Source organism: Brassica napus, chromosome C8 (genome assembly GCF_020379485.1).
Source record: "Brassica napus cultivar Da-Ae chromosome C8, Da-Ae, whole genome shotgun sequence".
Taxonomy (NCBI): domain Eukaryota; kingdom Viridiplantae; phylum Streptophyta; class Magnoliopsida; order Brassicales; family Brassicaceae; genus Brassica; species Brassica napus.
Genome location: NC_063451.1, coordinates 13,198,174 through 13,214,456, shown reverse-complemented (window position 1 = coordinate 13,214,456; position 16,283 = coordinate 13,198,174). Strand labels below are relative to the sequence as shown.

The window sequence follows — 16,283 nt, the reverse complement described above, 5'->3', positions numbered from 1 at the left end:
CCACCTCGAGTTGATAATGCTATCGGTTTACCTTAAGAAGATTCATCAATCTCAATTTGAGTGGAAACATAATTTTCTAGAAGTTTCACTTATTATATAAAATGTGAGATTATTTAAATCTTCCCCTCGAAATGATACTACTAAAAGTTTATCAATCTCGAATGAATCTCATTTTTGAATCAACAACATACCCTACATGGGTCATGTATTCTTTCTCATATCCTTGTAAATTTTGAGACTTAGAATATAATGCAATAAGGACTTTAAATTGCAATCTTATGTACAATAATATTATGTACTCTTCTGGAGCATTCATATATATCATTCTATAAGGTTTTACTACCTTGTATTGTACTCACAATAAATTTTTTTCGTCTTTAGATGATTGAATCATATCGCTTTTTACCATCTTTATTATCTCAAATTCAAGTGAGAATATGAGTTCAAAAAAGAAACTCTTTGGATCTTGATCTTATTTATATCCACTTTCTTAACTAGTGTTGATTTTCTGTCTCAATATAAAATATCATATTTTCCTGAAGAGAATTATTATAATCAACTAAACGTGATTTATCATCTTACATCAAAAGCTCATTATTTTTTTTTCAGTCTCAAAGAGACAAATATAGTTATAAAATTAGATATATTTACAGATTCCATGTCTTGTAATCTTTAGATGCAAAATAAATAATGAACTTTAGATAATCACATTGAGGTGATCATACTTTTCTTTTAATTATTTTATAGAATTTGTGGACTTGTTTTTTAATGGTCAAGTCTTATACGATGGTAATGAAATATAATATGTATATAGGCAAGATTCTATGATAATGACATTATCATGAGTACCTTACTATGTGTTAAAATAAATAATATTTTCACATTAATGATCATATATATTAGTTTATTACTATCACTAGTGGTTTGTCCGCGCTACGCGTGAGATGTTTGCCCTTTGTATTATTTAACAAAGAACATTTGTCATTAGATTCATTTGTTTTAATTCGAAAATCAACGTTTGTAGTTGTTTTCTATGTTGACGTACTTCTTTTTATTAGTTAAATTATTGATCGGTTAATGGATCCGCTAGTTTTAGAGAAGCGAGATTATGAAATTAGTTCAATATATGGTGGCAGTGTGTATAATACAAAATGTATTTTGTTTTTTGTTTACATGCAGTTCAGGATTTATTTTAGTGCTAGTTTGAGTTTAAACGGGGTCGTGTTGACCTATTATTCAATGTTCTATTCATTCCAGCAAAGAAAAGTCATACATTTAACACAAAATATTTAAGATGTATCAATAGAAAATAAAAATCTGAGACAATGATCTTGTTGTTAGGGATGGAACCGATATACCTATTTAGTCGACTAATATAACCGGTGGAAATGGGAGATCCCTGGTGGTAGCAGAGGTTTTTGATAACGTTAGAAAAACCGACCAAGGATCACATTCATATAAACACTTCTTCCACCAACAACGGAGATTTACCTATGTAAATATTCGATTATAGAAATCTACATCTTTCCACCAAATTCTAGAAAGTGCCTTTTTCCGTTTACTTAGGCCTTGATTGGTAACCTTGCAAAATGGTGGAATGACATCTTAAACGCGATTCTGCAAATATTTTACTAATAAAAAAAAGTTGCGGAATAAAAGAAAAAAAAAACTAAAACACAAAAAGTTTCATTAACTGAAAAAGTGAGTTTTAGTTGGTTATTTACAAAATTAAGACTTTCATATTATTAAGTTATATGATAATATCATTTTAAAATTTAAATAAATAGCAGTAATTTTTTTAATGCTAAATAGTTATGTTGTATATAAAGTTATTCTATAAGTTGTTTTAAAATATTATAAAATGTTAATCTGTTATTAAAACGTATTGAATAGCAAGTAAAATATTTATAATAAAAACTAAAGTATTTTTAATAAATTTAAGTTATTCTAACATTTTGTAATAATTAGTTTAATTATTGATATTTGTATTTTCTTATAACAAAATAAATACCATATGAAATATTTTAATCCATTTATCATGTATTCTGTCAGTCTCATGATTACATGAATATTTGATATCATCTACAAAATGATTATGTTCGCACATTGCTGATTTGCCATTTTCTCTACAATTTTTGGCTAAGTGAACAGTTTTTTAATTTTATATATGTTAATAATAAACAGTTTTGGAAACATCATAATTACCATATTTCAGCTATGCAAATATTTGATATTATCTTATTTATTAATGTATTAAAATTTCTATTTGATTTTAGGTGAATCAATTATTTTAAGAAATAATTTAATAATATTTTATTAGATAATACACATTTTTTAAGAAAAAGATGATAATTATCATTTACACAACTATTTGATATTATCTTATTAATATTATATAAAAATATTATTTTCTTATATGTCATGAAAGGATTGTATCTATATTTTTGGTAATAAAAAGGTTATATATTTTTTAATTTAATATAAGCTCATCGATAGCATATACAATTTATTTTTATTTATTAGGGTTTAGTTTTTAAAAAATATGTTTCTACTAATTGTAAATTTTGCTAATATATGTTACCACAAAAGCTCATATTTATGTGCTACCAAATCAATATTGGATTACATGTCGTATGAGAAACATATAGAAAAAAAATTTGCAAAGAAAAAATTGAATAGTTTAAAACATAAGAGTTCTCCTAAATATTTTGAAAATATTGGAGGAATTATTTTTTATTGTAAATTATATTTTTTTCTATAAGATAATTCTTATATATTTATTGGTGTTATTTGAAAAACATATTTTTTTCTGTTATAAAAATTTAAGAATTAAGATAAAAATATTTTATAATTAAATATTACTCAAAAACAATTCTTTAAAGAAATTTTAAAAAATACTTTTAATATGTGAATGTTTTAAAAGTTTTGACTCAGTAATAAGTATATATATTTTGATAAAAAACTTTGTCATATAGAAATAATTTGATGTTTGATTTAAGCCTTTCGAGAACATTTAAACTAATAAGATATAAACTAATAAATATGCGTCAAATAATTAGACCCGCATGTGCGAGCAAAACACCTAGTTTATATATATATAAGCAAGAAATAAAATAGTCTTTTGGCTCTTTAATAATTTTTTTTTTGGTGATTTTCCTTTTTGATAGTTTTTTTTTGTGAGAAAAATTTAAAGTGTCTATTTGGGAGAATTGCCAATAAACAAATATATACATATATTAAAATAAACAGCAATACAAAACGACTGCAAAAAAAAAAAATACTACACAAATTACTGCTTTGTATTTGTATTAGTGAATATTAACAATCTGACTTTATCAGTTGGATAGTATCGTCATTATTGAGTTTGCTCAGTAGCTATCGATGTTCGTCATCAGATATTTCCAACTCTTTACGCAAGTCTGATACCAAGACTTCTTTCTCCTAAGTTGTCAAAATGGTACGGCCAATAGAACCTATAGAGGTAGTCGTCATGAGACTGACAGAACCTTAATTTTCAAACCTTCATCTCCCCACCAAATTCTCTTAGTTAGACATCTACATAGCCACCATTTGATCAAATATCTCTTAACTCATATTTCAACTCCGTCAAACCATTAACAAATACTCTCCAATTATTCAAGTGTTATTTAGTGTGTTTGCGTGTGTTTTTCTAAACTGAGAGGTTCAGGAAATGGAAAAAAAAGCTAAAGATGATTGCATGAGGTTCTTCCTCTTGAGCTTTCTTGAACCTGAATGGCTTGGACCCGTACTACAGATCCCTTGAGACTCTCCTCTGTTTGTGTCTAGAGGCTCCCCATTTTGATATAGGACAACATACGTAAAGTTTATTTCTGAGCAATAGAACACTATAAAGATTCGGACGATGAGTTTTGGATGTTTTAGTTCTCTAAGAGCTTGAGTATTGTCTCTCTTCTTTATTTACTTCGTTGTGCTTGAGACAGAGGATCTCACTCCTGGAGAAATTGATGCCAAACGTCTAAAACGGTTTCTATTTTTAGCTCCTTTTTAACTGATGCTTCATACTTGAAGCTATCAATGCCAACCGCAGCAACTACAGGTGGCGTTAGTTGCTACTTACCTCACAAATCAACGTTTCGAAAAAATCACCATAAATTAGCGAAATAAAAGAAAAAATATTCGTATTTAACTTTACTGCATCAGCTGTTTTATGTTTTGACGGATCATACCTAGCTTGAGGAAGATGAAGAAGGTTCCCAAATAAAGAATACAGCATTCTCCTTGTACTTTGATTGCCTTCTTATGTAATAGATTTCTGTATGCTTTCCTATAAATGAAAAGTTGCTCAATTGATATGTTTCAAAGAAAATGTTATTGAGAAACATTAAGGGTCAAGTATCAACTGGATTCTTTTGCATCAGATTGTTTGGTTGGATGGATTCAGCTCACCCGAAACCTCCAAAATTTGAGTGAGAAGTTTTCCATATAACTCCTCCTGTTTGAATACATGAGAACCGAGAAAAACGAAACACAGCGAGAGAACTTGTGAATTGATTAGGAACATCAGACTAAACATGAATAAAGCTAAAGGACAGAAGTAGAGTAGTGAGTTACCGAGAGAGTCTATGTAATTGTTCCACATGTAATTGTTCCACTCAGAAACACGGTCTTCTTTACCTCACTGTCATTTCACGAGCTTCTCCGAGTACCATCTGCATAATAAAAAGTAAAAGATGCAACTTTATGGTTTTGAGATTTATAGAGCAACTAAAATATTATTTAAGCATGTGTGTGCGACAGTGGAACCTTGAATCAAAGGAAAAAAAACAAAAGAAAAAGTTTCTAAGTTGATAATGTTTACGCAATAACAGCAAATAATATGAATTAAGCTTTATTATGCATACCTTTTACGTCTACTAAAACCATATAAGCTCGCCGCTTTTCTTCAGGTCCCTGGCCACCCAAAAGCATAGCAGACATGTGACCATCACTTGTTTACAACGGAGAGCCTTCATATCGGAAAGTGCTTTGGAATTATTTCTTCGATATGCTATCGAGAATTTGCAGTCGGCTTATGTAATAATGGTGGAAACCTGAAACAAATTTGAAGGGATTTCGTTTTGTAATTAGTTGGTGGTGTTTATTATTGGAGTTGTAACCGAGTCGGCATTGAGACGATGAAGACGAAATGGAAGAGTCAAGACGATAAAAATGAACATTAGGGTAAGACCAGATGAATATGGGCCATTTTGTTTTTTTTAACAGCCCATAATTTTTGAATTAAATCTATTTTGCGTGAAGATGAGATGACATGGCAAAAAAAAAGTATCTAATTGGGTAATTTAATTGGCTGACGTGGACACCTTCTCTTTTGAGCATATTTTCTTTTTATTACTTGTTTTATGCTTTTATTTACGAGCCAATATTCAATTCTCCAAACAATAACTAGATGACGTATACCAATTTTTTTTCATGCACCTTATTTTATCTTATCGGTAACTAATTATATATCGATATGAAACATAACATATAAATGGTACTTATCTCAGTAAGAAGAACTATGGTAGGAAATGAGACTGCGGAAGAACTACGGTGGGAGATCTGACATGGTTTGGTTAGAATCTCATACAAAATCTCATCTCTTATAATGAAAATAATCCTGAAATATTCAGATTTACTCATGAAACATGGCTATTTATTCAATATAAGACATCAAATAGTGTAACCCCGTATAATTTCATGTCTAACGAGAAGCATTAATGTCAAATAACAGAACCAACATCTATAAAACAAACCAGCCGTGAATCAAGTAAATAAATTATAATCAAAGCTTTATTAATTAACTACTTAAAGACGAGGGGTTTCACTAAACAAACGATTTATCACAAACCGTAGCCAAACCAAACAATAAAAATAAGTTTGTAAGTCTTTTGTTTTTTTAATTCTTAAGCAAACGTAGTCTATAAATCCTTCTAGCGTACTAACATCAATCTATCAGATAAATATATTGACAAATGGTAGAAGACAATACAATATGGTTATTTAAACTTATCTGTTTTGCGTTTGCGAAGGAGACATCGTTGGACTTGTCGTGAAAGATCTATATTCTACATCTCGATCTTGATTAGATAGACCTACGTTGTTGTTGATCTATTCACATCCTCAAACAATTGTCAATCCAATTTAAACAAATGAACCAATAAAAATAATATATAGATCAAGCAACTATAATAACAAAATCAATGAAATATACAAATATGTTTTATGGAGCAAGAGGAATGATAACACGATCACTACTAAACCAACAATTTGGCAAACTCTTAAAATATTGATTACGATAAGATATGATCTCTGAAGAAACGTGTCTTACTTGCTAACAATATTAAACAATGGATTCACGGTCATGACTTTATCAGAATTTATAATATCATATTTGATAGAATCTATGGTCTATAAATCAAATGATAAACCAAAACTATCCATATCAAGCGGACATGCATAATCAACACTTTGCTCTTATATGATCGTATGGTAAAACAATATAAAAATTATCACTTATCTCGATTATAATGAAGGTGAGGAGATCGGAGGTACAACGACTATGGATAGCCACGCCGTTTAAGATCATTAGGGTGTTGTGAATATAGAGATTTAAGAAATCAGTTATTTTTATTATTATTCCATAGACAACATACATATATATATATATATATATGAATATATAACTAGGGTTTAGAACCGTCTATAACATGGACTTATGGACCTATGATGGACATCCACATAAATATTCATAACAATTTCTATTATTTTGTAATTTTGACTCTCTATTTTTATATCGAATAGGAAAGTCTTTTATGAATTTCAGTAATTTCAGAGGATTTTGATGACTTTGCGTGAAACCTTCTTAATTGTTTGAAAGGTCTCAAGTTTTTGGGACTCATCTTATCTCGCGAATTCATTAATTACATTTGTAATTCTCTATCTAGAAATTTTGACCCATTTAAATATAAAACAAAGTTCTAAAACGTGTGAAATATAGGAGTCGAGCAACAAATTTAGATTTAAAGCGTCAGACACAAGGAAAGTAAACATACAATACTAAAATATTGAAAATTAACATCAACTACAAAATATAGATAATAAGAGAGCAATAACAGTATAGTTAAATTAATTAAAATAAACATAGACTGGCTTTGTATGTTTAAATTAAGGAAATACAAGAAACTAGAAAATCATGGAAATTGAGAAACTTTTTTAAACATTTGAACTATATATTTTACCAATACATAAAATGCTTCATAAATAATCTTAATAGCTAACAATAATATATCAAATATTTATTTATTTTTTGTTAATTTTTTTGGGTTAACCTAAATTTTCGTGGTCAAAAAAGAAACAATTGCGGAATTGCTTATTTTGTTTTTTAAAAAGATACTAAATTGGCTTTCTTTTCAAATTGTTTAAATTATAAAATTTAAGAAGAAATGTATTAAAAATTTATCAAATTCAGTAAAAGCAAATATTGTGAATAAGGTACAATATTTATATTTTAAATGAATTGTTTTAATATAGTAAAAAATATAATTTGTATAAGAAATAGTAAAAATAGTAATAATCATAATTAAAATAAATTAAAAATTTCATTAAAATTTAAAATATATTTTCATTATTTCATTAATTTGCTTACCCGCGACCCTAGTTACTAATATACTTTTGTTTTGATTTAATCATATGTTTAATATAAATTTAACTATGTTTGCTTTTATTATTTAGTATGAAATATACTATGTTTGCTTTTATTATTTAGTATAAAATATATTTACACTAGAATTATTTTTAAATTAGCATTTTGACATTTATAAATGTTTATTTATTTGCATTTTGATATTCATAAATACATAAATTTATAAGTTTCAAAATATTTAAATCTAAAATATGAGAACCCACAATAGAATGTGATATAAAATTTCAAAATATTTAAATCTAAAAGATGAGAACCCACATAACAATGTGATATAAAGTTTCAAAAGCGACAATAACAATGTTTCGAAAGCATCGGTAACAAAGTTTTAAAGATAACAAGCTTAAGATATATCAGCTCGCAACCAATATTTCCATCATCAGTACTATCAAGACCAGTACATCTGCGCAACACTCAAAATTAACATTAACAAAAGTCTGAAAACCATGTATGTAGCTACATCATAGAGTCGAGATCATAATTCTCTACTGAATCTACACTAAACCTAAAAGATATAGACAGAGATATATCAGCTCTCAACCAATATTTCCAGACAAGATCACCAGTTTCAAATGTTTGATCAAATTATATCTCAAGTCATATTGATATGCCATGGATTATATCAATTTTCAGCCATGGTGTATAAGTGTTTTAGTTATGTTTTGGAGTTTTTTTTAGAGTATTCACAAGTTTATGTATGTTTTGGAGAAATATGGTGATTATAGAGCATTTTGAAGATAAAGACAGAAGAAACTAGTAGCTGTTCTTTGAACAAGCCATGGTCGACATTCAGAGTCAACCGTTGATTGACAAACATCACTTGTCGTCGATCGACAGCGAAGCGCGAAAGCAGACTGCTTGTTCATGACTGACTTGAAGTCCAAGTTCCACATAATTATAAAACTACCTTTGGCCGACTTTAACCTAATATTTATGTGCTCTGCCATTATATTGGATAACACACGTTTTTTATTTTCAATCACTCACAACATAAGGTTTTTAGGGTTTTTAATAGTTTGGAGAGAAGATCATCCAAGACTACTTCAGAGCTTTATATAAGAATTCCAGTTTTTCTACCTTATTCTATCCATGCAATTTATTCTGATATTTGCTATGATCTGCTTTGCTATGTCCGAGGAGTTTTTCTTGTTAGATTTAGAGTTTACTAGTATTCTGTCTCGTACTGCGTACGGGAAAAGAAAATGATTGGAGTTAAAATAGTATTATTTGCAGAAAAAAATTGATTGTCGATCGGATGTTAATTCTCCGTGTGGTGCAATACTTGAGTTCTATTAGAATGATACTAACAGTATGTTCTTCTTTTTCATGACGGACAAAGTGATATTATACTTTTCAAATTCATTTTATTTGATTGCAAGGTTTGTGTAGTCTTTGGTATGTTTCTCTTACAACAGTTTACAGTGTTAGTTTCCGTGATCATTATGCTTATATATACATAAACTAATTCATGTATTATAAAACATTACTAACTGTGGAATTACATATACACACACACGTTGCCGATGTACTTAAATTTAACTAAAGAAGAAAAAAAATTGATTTTCAGCTCCACCAAAGAGTTGATTTTTTATTTGTTCACACCACCAAAGAATTGATACGTACTTGCTTTATAGATACAAAGCCATTTCCCTCTAACAGTATAAACTTTTGGTTCTTGGGCCAAAAAAAACACTATAATACGGAAAATTCATTTCCCGTCAAATCTTCAAATGTCTTCTACTTTGGACTCTTCGTATATTCTTGAATTTTGTGTTTTGAACGTTTGAAGACATTATATTTTATATAGAAAGGAATATATTTCTAGTTATATAGTATAATTTAAAAAAAAACAATAAATAAACGAATAAATATATACTTGATATTCAAGTAGCCTTTCAAGAGAAATCACAAAATGATACTCTAAGTGTTATCTCATGACTTTTATTTTAATTTTGCAAAAAGCAAATATTAATCAGAATGAATTCATGTAAAATATGATACTTTTTTAGATAAATGTTTAACTAGAATACAATACTAATACCTGTAATTTTATTTTGTTAATAGTATTTTTTGTATAGAGATTTTCTACTCTTTCTACATCTTTTGAAATCTGCATGAATCAATCATTATTTATTAGCCATGTAATATAATTTCTTCTAGCATACAAATGCTACAAAATAAATAAGAGATTTTTGCAGACCAGCATAAGAGACATAAAATTTGTAGTAAATCCAAAATTATTTGCGTAAGCCGATAACATATAGAAACAAAATTATTCACTCTTCTTTTGAAAATAAGAGATTAAAGAAGCAAGTGAAGATGAATGATGAGTAGAAGTATAGGACACTTGGAGCTGTCAATTCATCCATTCCAATAGATTCAACATCACAGAAACCTGAAAGTCATTCAAAAACCCAATTGAATATGCTGCGACGTGCAAAGTTTACAGAAGTCAGAATGTTAAATAGTTGAGAAAGAGCACTTAAGATTATTCAAAAAGATTGAACATAAAACCAATCCAATGTCTGAAAAGTACATACCTACTATAAATTGGTCAGACCAAAATACCTGAGACTGCTCAGTCGCGCCTGCAACTGAAAATTTCCACTCACCATACAAAGCACCTTCTCGTTCTTTTACACTGCACACAAAGTAAAGAAGTTTTAAGAATGGTCAATTTCCTTGTCTGGTGTCTCCTATTCATTAGCACATTGACAATTAAAAGATTGTGTACATGACGAAAAAAGTATAACCTTGACCTTTTCGAAGAAAACATTACATGTGAGCAAGTGACGCCTAAACGATAAAAACCATAGCAGAAATAGAGAAAAGAGTGAGATCTAAAGAGATTAATGTAGAGTAAAATAAGATAAATATGATATGAATTAACAAATTTTCTCTGAGAATAAGCTTTGCATGTCCACATCGAGTTTGTGGATTACGGGATTAGAGAAGGAGAAGATCATCCAAGACTACTTCAGAGCTTTATATAAGAATTTCAGTTTTTCTACCTTATTCTATCCATGCAATTTATTCAGATATTTGCTATGTTCTGGTTTGTTATGTCTGAGGAACTTTTCTTGTTAGATTTAGAGTTTATTAGGGTTATGAAGGATTAGCCAAAACTATAGAATTGCTAAGGTGATAATTAAACAACCATCAAAGAATTGCTATTAATGTCTATGTTCTAGAGTAGCTAACTAGGACCTTGATTTTAGGATTGTGGACAACTACGATGGTAGGTTCTGCACCATAATAGATTCTCTTGAGGTAGAATTGCAAGAAACAAGCGACAACTAGTTTAGTTAAGACTAGTGAACATATCGATCATCTCACTAAAGCTTGTCTAAGGTAGCATCGATCGACGCTAACTCAATAGCATCGATCAACGCTAACTCAATAGCATCGATGACGATTGATCCGTATCAACGAGCGACAACTAAGATATTGGACTTAGTCAACCGATTTGATTTGCTAAGAAAGCTGGACATCTTATGCATTAGACATTTAGTTCTAGGATTGTCATCTGCATACCTTAAGCTTTCTATATCATTATAATCATGATTACCTGAACCCTAGATCTAGCTATTTTCTCTTATTGTTTACAAACCAACCAACCAATCAATCTGCTTAGTTATGAGTCATTTATTGCATTATAATTTACTGCCTAGCATAATCATTGAATGCTTTAGATCTATTGTGTGCCATCGCTCCTTGTGGATTCGATCCCTATGTACTGCAACCGAACCTCTTATTTGAGAGAATAAAAGTCGATATTGGGTAATTTGAATGATATCAAATTTGGCTCCGTTGCCTGGGAGCTTTGATCGCCATTAGACTTAATTAGTTCGATTTAGTCTAGGTTATTTTAATTGTATAAATTTTTCTCAAAAACAATTTTCTTGATCTTTTCAGGTGCATGTACAGTAGTATCAGAAGCAACAAATAAAAATTGCTACTATTCCCAGACCCTGCACTCGTGGAACGCACAATCCGCAAAGAGAGATGTGCCGCGTCGATCGACAACAACTCAACTCCGTCGACCGATTCTTGTGAGCTACTGCATATCGACACTTCTACCCAAACATCGATCGACACTAATCCGTGAGAAGACATGGTTGTGACTATAGTTCTGGTTCAGCATGGAAATGGAGACCTGCATGACCAGGACGGTCATCTGTGCAAAGCAACAAGTCAGAGTTTAGACGATCATGGGGGTGTAATCCCTGATCCTGACGCAGCTAATCAACAAGCTGCTAATGCTGAGGAGAATGTTCAGGCCGTTCGACCCAGATCTTTGGCTGACTACAACTGTCCAGACAATTACTATGCCAATAGATCTGCAATTTGTCCTCCTACTTTCAGAGGAACAAGTTCGAGCTGAAACTTTCATACTTCACTCTAGTGGGACAGACACCCTTTTATGGTGACCCATATCAGCATCGTATGGACCATCCCGAGCGGTTCGAGGATTTGGTTTCTACAAAAGCCAATGGAGTCCCTGAGGACTACCTTCTCTTCAAGCTCTTCAAGTACTCACTTGGTGGAGATGCTTCACATTGGCTTAAGCAGTTAGCACATGATCTCTTACATCCTGAATTTACATCAAGACCACATTCTTGCGTAACTTCTTTGATGATGCACGTCCTGAGGACTTTAGGAGCATAATTGCTACAATCACACAGGAGCCTACGGAGTCTTTTAGAAGCTCATGGATCAGATTCAAGTTATATCAGAGAGACTATCCACACCATGGATTCAATGAGGTACAACTACTTAGTACCTTCTTCAGAGGCATCAAATAGTAGATAGCTCTAGAAATTGTTAGTGAGGGAAACCTCAACACTAGGAATTCAGAAGAGGCTTTGAGACTTATTGAGAACTTGATATCTAGCATTAGCACCAAGATCACTTATTTCAAGAGGAGAAAATTGGTTATTGTCTTCGAAAAAAGAGCAGATGGATGATGTTAAATCCAAACTGGACAGTATTCACAAGCTTCTTAAGAAGCATATTAGCTTTGCAGAGGATGTAGAAGTTGTAGACGTCGACGACGACGACAAAGGTGACGACAAGGATGTGAACTTCATCAGTGGTACCTGTTTTCAGAATCAGATATATGAGAAGTAGAGTGGAAACAAAAAACTTCTATGGCAACAATCAGAGGGGTAACTACAACCAGAGTTCACAGTACCAGAAACCCTACAACAACAACAAAGCTAATGATATATCCTACTACCAGATCCACCACCGCAGACTCAAGAAAGCAGAATCGAGAAGATGCTCGATCAGGTTCTGGAGAGTCAGCAAAAGCTGACAGTGGATTTCAATGGGAAGATAGATGATGTCTACACCAACCTGAGCACAAAGTTTGAATCTTTGAGCACACATGTGAAGAAGTTGTAGACTCAAGTGGTTGCAACAAGAGAAGTTGTTAAGAGGCCGGAAACCTTGACCAAGGGCAAAGGAGAAGAAGCACTGAAACACCACGTGAATGTCATCATATATGATGATTTCTGTCAAGGGGTTAAGGAGGAGAAAATTCAAGAGGGATATTTCAAAGTTAAAAGCTTTCTGAGTTCTGATAGTTCACGTTGGTGTCGACCGACACCACAAGAGAAGGACCAACCGTTGGAGTCAGATGAGAACCGACCAACACATCTTGTCCAGCATCGATCGACACCATCTATAGAGTCAGTTGGATCGTGCGAGGCAGTGAGGATCATGACCCATGAAGAGTTCGCGGCTTGACACCCTCATCCACCCCAGCCTTACCATGTGACCACGGACGACCTCGATCGGCAACAACAAACAGTCACCGATCGACTGAAGGAATCAAGCGACGAACGACAGCAGTTCTCCAGCAGCGATCGACACCCATCTTCCACCTACCGAGTGCGGCTACCTAGCATCGATGTGGCCAGACTGAATGCACTCAGACACACATCTAAACCTTCAGAGACACCAGTTCAACAATTTAAAAATGCAGTAGAGCCTATGATCATTGACCAGACTACTGAGGGACATACCTTGAGGAGAAGGAAATAAAAGTTTCCCAAGCATATAAGAAGATAAGCTAATGAGAAGGAGATGGATAGCTTTACAAAAAAGGTTATAAGGATCTCTTTAGACAAGCCATTCGATGATGCTTACTTTACCCACATATTGTGGATGTTTTTCAGAGAAACCTAAGAGACTGAGGGATGTTTTGAGTTTACCACGGTATGAGGGATGTTTTGAGATGCCTATAAATCATCCTAGGGACAAGCTATTTGACGAATAGAAAAACTAAGTCTAATAGATTCAACCAAATTTAACACCCAAAACGAAAACGGCCATAACTTTCAATCTGTACCTAGTTTTGATGATCGGAAAGATGATCTGGAAAGTGGACAGCAAGAAGCAATATGTCTTCTTGTTGAGTAATAGTGTGATCGGCCAATATGTCTTCTTGTTGAGTAATAGTGTGATTACTAAGGAAGCAAGAAGTGATATTGTACAGCTTCATTACAGTGAAGATTGAGTCTATTCCATATTCTGCATAAATTTGAGAGATTGTATGGCTCATGAGATTCTTACATAGCTTACAAGACACGAAAGAGCTTTGTGTCCTATGACTAATTGTGATAGTCAAACTTGTATCTCTTGTGTGAAGAATTCCAAGTATCATGAGAGGATATACCACATTAAAATTGAACGTTAGTTTATAAAAGACATTATTGTGGATCATAAAATTCACACTAGGTATTTGGTAGTGATTCTTTTGTAAAGGATTAGGGATGAAATAATGTGGACAACGATGTAATCAGATTCCAGTTGAAAAAATGGACTGTTATTGATAAGGATTGATCGAATACAATGATAGAAATGAGATTGGGTTACAAATATTACGAAATAAGGTTTAAGTGAAAAGTATTAAGAAAGAGAGCGTGAGAGCTCGAGGTCGAGGTCGTTGTCTAGGGTGCTAAGTATCTAGGGTTTCCCATGTTCTTCTCTTTTTTTCTAACTACTTTTATTCCATTTAATATAACAGGAAAAAAACAACTTAACACCTCACAAGGCGCCCACACTAGGAAAATATTCAAAAAGCTTTTAACTGTACACAAACCTGCAAGTTACTCCCAAAAAATTACCTCATTCTTCTCCTCACACCTTCAACGCTTCTACCCTTCAAAAATCTTCATTCTATCTGCTGCTAGAAAAAACTGAACCAAGTACCAAGCAAGGTGATGTCAGTCCTTCTAGAATTATGAGCTCTTGACAGCGGGTCTAGTCTCGCTTGTACTGTTTGCTTCATCTCAAGAATCACAGCCTGAGCCGGATGAGAAATCTGATTATGAATCCGAGCATTTCTCTCCTTCCAAATACTGTATAGAGCGGCTTGATACACAAGCTTTACTATCAACTTCACAAACTCTTCAGGGGAAGGATTCCTTAACCATCTTAGCCCATCTTCGAACAGAACAGGAGGGTTTATACTCAACCTAGAGCAAAAGAACACCCATACCTCTGAGCTGTAGCTACAGTCGAAGAAAGGGTGTTTTCTTGTCTCAGCCGCCTTGTTGCATAAAATGCACGTTGGTGGCACCTGCAATCCCCAACTCTTCATTCTATCTCGTGTCCCCAATCTGTTTTGAGCAATCACCCAGGTTATAAAGGCGTGTTTCGGAATCCTCCCTTGAAACAAAACCTGCCTATGCCTGAAAACTGGCTCTCCTTGCGTCCCAAGTATCCGCAGTGGAGAAAGAGATTGATGCAACTCTGTTCCCTGGCTTCCACAAGTATATATCGTCCACTTCAGATGAGGAAATAGGATTTGCATCTGGTAGACTATCACGAATCATGGTGATTAGTCTATTTCTGCTTCTACTCCTACTTAACCACCAATTCCCGTCACGCAACGCTTCCGCAACAACCGCATCCACATGAAGACCAGTGACTTCTGGCCCTCTAGGTCCCGTTAAGTCAATCAAGGGGCCATGAGATGTCCAGTTGTTGTGCCAGAAACGAGCTGAATTTCCATTGCCTACTTCGCATATTATCATAGGTCGAGCAATATGCCTCAAGTTACAGAGACTCTTCCAAATCCAACTGTCAGATCTCTGTGGCTGTAACTCCAAAAAGTTTCTATCTCTGATCAATTTGATATCACTCAAATTACCCTAAGGAGTGATTTATACTCTCTCAAATAAGAGGCCGAGTTGTAGTACTTAGGGATCGAATTTACAAGGAGCTAGGAAACCAATTAGATCTAAATAGTGATTAAGCTAGGCTAATAGTTTATAAAGCAGTAAATAAATAGTAAACAAGTTGAACAAGACAATTGTTCAGCTTGGCAGAGAGTTGTTTGATGGAATGATGGTTTGCTAGATCTAGGGTTTCTATTCAGGAAATTAGGATTATAATGATATAGATGCATAAGATGTTTGTTGGATGCACAAGAACTCAAACAATAGCAATAATCTACCAGCTCTTGCATGTCTAGATTATCTATCACTAGATCTAAGATCTCAACTCTCGCATGTTGATCTGTAGAAAGTGTTGATCGACAATTCGATTGGAA

General features: G+C 32.6%; 1 protein-coding gene across 1 annotated transcript; it reads right to left on the bottom strand.

Annotated features, from left to right (window-relative positions):
* Nucleotides 1-14,915: 14,915 nt before the first annotated feature.
* On the bottom strand, nt 14,916-15,765 carry LOC125591863. The gene is made up of 2 exons (XM_048766748.1): nt 15,421-15,765; nt 14,916-15,308 (listed from the first exon to the last, which is right to left on the bottom strand). Exons 1-2 carry the CDS (start codon nt 15,763-15,765, stop codon nt 14,916-14,918), a joined length of 738 nt encoding a protein of 245 aa, XP_048622705.1.
* Between the last annotated feature and the right edge of the window lie 518 nt (nt 15,766-16,283).